This window comes from Polyodon spathula, chromosome 2, assembly GCF_017654505.1.
Source record: "Polyodon spathula isolate WHYD16114869_AA chromosome 2, ASM1765450v1, whole genome shotgun sequence".
Lineage (NCBI taxonomy): Eukaryota > Metazoa > Chordata > Actinopteri > Acipenseriformes > Polyodontidae > Polyodon > Polyodon spathula.
Window position 1 is genome coordinate 19442030 of NC_054535.1, and position 5848 is coordinate 19447877.

Genomic DNA, 5848 nt, shown 5'->3' on the forward strand with positions numbered 1-5848 from the left:
CACTAGCTCTGGACTAGAATACAGTCTCAGATATTTGTTCTTAGTAGAATGGTCTGCTGGGAGCAATCCCTTATAGAAAGCCAAAAGGTTATTCTGTTCAAAAAAAGCCTGTAAATCCATAGTACTTGTCCTTAACATGTTTGCACAAATGCGATCCTCTAGTGTTCCCTCTTTTGATCTTATGTAAAAGGTCAGTTCTTTTTATATCTAGATATCCAAGTGGAGAGGGGTTATATTTGTCAGAGTAACTGTTTACTGAGCTCAAAGGGATCATATTCACTGCAGTGAACATTAAATGCATCCTGAATGAAATCCAAAGTGAGAAGTAACTCCAGTCAGCTGTTTTAATTGATGAAAACACTGAGGGGGAAAGTGAGACACAGAAGCTGTTCAATTCTGTCTGGATTACCAAGGGCAGGTGCAGGATTTACACAGTATGTTCAACAGATTTCAACTCCCTTTGCACCCCCACTAATTGTATGGATATTTTTTTTTTTTTGGTTATATAGTTATATATCTGTATGTATCTGAGGTAGTTTTGTGGCCAAGAATTCTTAACTTGATTTTACAATATTTATTTATCAGTGGGGAAAAAAAAAATCCTAAGTATGTGAGAGCTAATTACAATTTTCATTGTCATTTCAGGACGTTTCTAAGAAAACATGACAAATACATCTGAATGGGTTGGCAACATAAATTCATCAGGATTCACAGACTTTGAACCGTGTGTCAGTTTGAGAAGCACAATATCGAAAATAGTTCTGTATTTATTCATTATAGCTGTGATAACTTGCACTGTCGTTGGTAATTTTTTGCTGGTCCTGGCCATTGCTTACTTTAAACAACTGCACTCCCCAACCAACTCATTTGTGCTGTCACTGGCTATTGCAGACTTCCTCGTTGGCCTCACAGTTATGCCCTACAGCATGATCAGAACGATTGAAGGATGCTGGTACTTTGGATCCATTTTCTGTCGAATCCACTCAAGCCTGGACGTGATGCTATGCACAGCCTCAATCTTTCACTTGAGCTGCATTGCGTTTGATCGCTACTACGCCGTTTGCAATCCCCTGGTATATGGATTCAAAATGTCCAAATGGAGGGTTACAGTTCTTATTGTCATCTGCTGGATTGTCCCTCTATTGATATCTTTTGCTCCTATCATGCTAGGACTTCCTGAGATTGGCATTGAAAACCAACTACCAAGCAATGAATGCTACTTCTTAGTCAATCAAGTGTACGCTGTTACGGCCTCCTTTGTTGCCTTTTATCTACCTATGTTTATTATGCTTATTGCATACTGGAAGATCTACAAGGTAGCTCGGAGACAAGCAATGCAAATAAACGCAGTGGAGAAGCAGATGAACCTTCAGAGCTCCGATCCAGGTGCCACCAGGAAGCCAAGGCATAAAAGCTCCCTGAAACGGGAGAAAAAGGCAGCGAAAACTCTTGGGATCATCATTGGAACCTTCCTTGTTTTCTGGTTGCCTTTCTTCATGATGAACATCATTGATCCCTTTGTAGAGCACCAGGCAGACATGGTTTTGTGGGAAGTGTTTTTATGGCTTGGTTACGTGAATTCCTCCATGAATCCTTTCCTGTATGGTTTCTTCAACAGGTCGTTCAGAAGGGCATTCGTCATCATCATCGGTTGTAAAATCTGCATTCCTGGATCTTCACCCAACACTGACCTTTCCAACACCAAAGGCAATGAACGGACAACAAAGACTTCTCATCACAATTAATACTTTTTCTGTTTCTATTTTATTTTCGTTGTGGTCAAGAAAGTCTACTCAAGATAAGTCTACAACCTGCAATAGTTTTTATCATATCAAAAAACTAATTATCCAATTGGAACCTGAGAAAAAGGCTTTAAATTACAATGATGACAGGGGGAACAGAAACCAGAACTCCTCAGACAGTAGGGTAAGGTGGGAGGGAATGTGTTTGAATTATGATCGCTTTATTTTTATTTATTAAACAGATAACTTGAAAGGAAAATACTCTGTGTAAAGAACTACTCAGCTTTGTACCGTAGTGTTCTGTAGAGATTCTCCAAATCATTTATTTATTTTGTATTTTGTTAATAACGTCTGAATAATGCTGCCCAAAATACTCTATTTTGTGCAAAACTGATGGAGAGCTAAGGTACAGATCTGAAATATCACAGTTATTTTAACTAATGTATTCTTCCTCTTGTGTTTACTCAAATAGCAAAACAAAAAAAAAAAAACATTGTAGAAAGAAAAGTACACCAAGCTGTTGATTGTGTTTTACTCCCCATTTTATAGACCATAATAATAAAAAAGCCACCTTGGTTTTCTGTAATGTAAGCCAACCTACCAATCATTTAACCCCTACAGAAATAGGATTCATATGTTCATATGTTAATGCAATACCATAGAAAAACAATTTTCACAAATGGTTTCTCTTTGTATAATATATATATATACACACACACAGTTTTCTGGTCTGAAGATAACGTTTTACTGTTGTCTGTTTATGTATTGGTAATTATACAAAGAGAAACCTTGGTAAACATTTTGGTAAATATATATAATCCTTCCTATATATATATATATATATATATATATATATATATATATATATATATATATATATATATATATATATGTAACTATACAGTTTCAGAATCCTGGATAATTACACATTAATTGCATACACTGTATCAAATGCTTTACTATGCCTGTCTGCACAGAAAGGACAATGGAACTTTAAAAACAAAAAAAGTAAAACTGTAAAATTTTTATATGTTTTATATCAAAATATTCTCTTTTGTAATAAAACATCTACATTTTGTGCATTTAATTTCTGTTTTTATTAAAAGTATGGCAATATAAACCAACAACTATAAACAAAGCAATAGTGTCACTGTATGAGGACTTTGTATAAAATGTATTTTTAAATAAAATATTATTTTGCCTTATATGTTTTGGAACTTTGATCCTTAGCTAAATGTACATCTGTTGGTTTATCAAATTGTAATGAATACTTTTAATCAAGTCCAATTAAACTGATAATCTGGCATATGAAAAATTGAGAAGCTTCTATTTTTTAAATGAACAAAATGAATTTAATAAATATAAGAACATAATAACATAAGAAAGGTTACAAACGAGAGGAAGCCATATGGCCCATCTTGCTTGTTTGGTTATTAGTAGCTTATTGATCCCAGAATCTCATCAAGCAACTTCTTGAAGGATCCCAGGGTGTCAGCTTCAACAACATTACTGGGGAGTTGGTTCCAGACTCCCACAATTCTCTGTTTAAAAAGTGCCTCCTATTTTCTGTTTTGAATTCCCCTTTATCGAATATCCATTTGTGACTCCTAGTTCTTCTTTCTTTTTCAGGTTGAAAAAGTCCCTTGGGTCAGCATTATCAATACCTTTTATGTTTTGAGCGATAGAATCAGATTGCCACATAGTCTTCTTTGTTCAAGACTGAATAGACTCAGTTTGTTTAGTCTGTCTGATTATGACATGCCTTTTAAACCAGGAATAATTCTGGTCGTTCTTCTTCGCACTCTTTCTAGAGCAGCAATATCATTTTTGTAGCGAGGTGGCCAGAACTTAATACAATATTCTTACACAAGATGCTTTACTAATGTATTGTAAAGTTTTAACATTACTTCCCTTGATTTAAATTAAACACTTTTCACAATATATCCAAGCATTTGTTTAATTTTTAATAGCTTCCCCACATTGTTTAGATGAAGACATTTCTGAGTCATCATAAACGCCTAAGATCTTTTTCATAGAATCCTTCTTCAAATTCAGTATCTCCCATATGGTATTTATAATGCACATTATTATAGCCTGCATGCAGTACCTTACACTTTTCCATATTAAATGCCATTTGCCATGTGTCTGCCCAGTTATGAATGCTGTCTAGATCATTTAAAATGACCTTTGCTGCTACAATAGTGTTTGCCACTCCTCCTATTTTTGTGTCTTCAGCAAATTTAACAAGTTTGCTTACTATACTAGAAACTAAGTCATTTGTAGATTAAGAAGATCAGAGGACTTAATACTGATCCCTGTGGTACTCCATTGGCTACCTCGCTCCATTTTGAGGTTTCTCCTCTAATTAGTACTTTCTGTTTTCTACTTGTTAACCACTCCATAATCCATGTGCATGCATTTCCTTGAATCCCTACTGTGTTCAGTTTGAGAATTAATTTTTTATCCTAAAATCTAAATAAACCATGTCATATGCTCTGCAATTATCCATTGTTGATGTCCCATCTTCCAAAAAATCAAGCAGTTCAGTTAGACATGAGCTCCCTTTGACTGTCTCACAGGATGCTGTTACCATGTGTACCTAACATTGCAAAATAGTGAAGCAAAAGATGGTGTGTTTTGTGTTGCTTGTATCATATTTTCATCAGGTGAAATAGTACTAAAATCATAGCCTCATGTGGACTGGAGCAACGCTAAGAAAATTGTCACAAAACATCTTACAACACAAATGCATCAGAGTGCTCAAAAACTTGCTGCTCAATTTTTACGTGCTTCTGATAACAAGAAAAAGTCCATAACTATTTAAATACCTTGCACACCCATCATCTCAAATCAGTGCTGTTCTGGCTGCCCATGGTGACCCTACACCCTAACATGTTATGGCAGCTATTTCTAAATCAAGTCCAACGTATTACATATTTTTATAAGACAATATTATTATATTGAAATGTGATGATGTGGGGAGGAATGACCTTTAACACAAGAACACCTTTGGTGGAGATTGAGGGCAACCTTACTGCTCAGAAATACACTAATGAAGTCCTTGAGGAAACAGTTTTTTCATTCCTGCAAGCCAATCCGGAAGTGTTGCTTTTCCAGCAGGACAATGCAAGGCCACACAGTGCTAAGATTACAATTGCATGATTTCAAGAAAAAAATGCAGTGGTCAGCTTATTCTGCTGACTTGAGTCCAATAGTGCCAGCCACAGGAGACAACTGCAACCAGCCAACCTTTGCCAGCTGGCTGCAGCTGCACAGAAAGAGTGGAGGAACATCCCACAGCAGTCTATCCAGAGGCTGATCAGGTCTATACGTCAACGCTGCCAGGATTGGGTTAATGCTCATGCTACAAGACTACAACGTGGTGGGCCAGTGTGGTGTCTCTCACAGAGCCAGTTTCCTGGTTTCTCTGGACTAGTCAGCTGATTGTTGAAGCTGGACATCTCATTCTCCAGGCAACTTCTGTCAGACAGGCTGCCTTCAGTCATGCCGATAGCAACCAGTTGATCGTCATTACTCAGGTGGGGCATGGTCGTATCTTTCGCTGTTCTTGTATTTACTAAAATCATGTCTTTTCAAATGGCTATTTATGAAGATTCTTAATCAACTCCTTTTGGCAATTTTAACTCAACTCAAATACTAAACAGTGAAACAGTTTCATTTTAATGAAATCACATGACTTGAGCTCAGTAGTTTGTTATCCAAAGAAACAATACTGCTCAAACAATCAACAAACCTATCTGTTCATAATGTAAATAGCATTATGCATGTGCCCAATTAACTATTGCTGTAAAACTTAGACTGTTGAGTTCTCATTGTTCATCAGTGTGTGTGTGTGTGTGTGTGTGATATATATATAAACAAAGAATCTGTATGATTTTAGAAATCATAATTGAATAGTATTACAATAACTGAATCACAAGTGGTCAAATACATGTAATTACATGGAAGTGTCCTTTGCAGTGGTGTTACCTTGTAATTACACCAGGCACTTAACACAGCAAGAGCAGGTACCATGACCAATTACCCAGTTATTATACACTTGCAGGGTGTACATATGGGATTATTAACATTACTGACATTTATCT

The 5848-nt window shown here is 36.1% G+C and overlaps 1 protein-coding gene across 1 annotated transcript; it reads left to right on the forward strand.

Annotated features, from left to right (window-relative positions):
* The first annotated feature begins 653 nt into the window (after window positions 1-653).
* Window positions 654-1810, forward strand: LOC121327719 (5-hydroxytryptamine receptor 4-like). Its single transcript, XM_041271875.1, has one exon. It carries the CDS (start codon window positions 663-665, stop codon window positions 1743-1745), a length of 1083 nt encoding a protein of 360 aa, XP_041127809.1. The 5' UTR covers window positions 654-662; the 3' UTR covers window positions 1746-1810.
* The last annotated feature ends 4038 nt before the right edge of the window (window positions 1811-5848 follow it).

Coding starts and splice junctions, on each gene's coding strand:
- LOC121327719 (XM_041271875.1), top strand. CDS start 663: ATGACAAATACATCTGAATGGGTTGGCAACATAAATTCATCAGGATTC.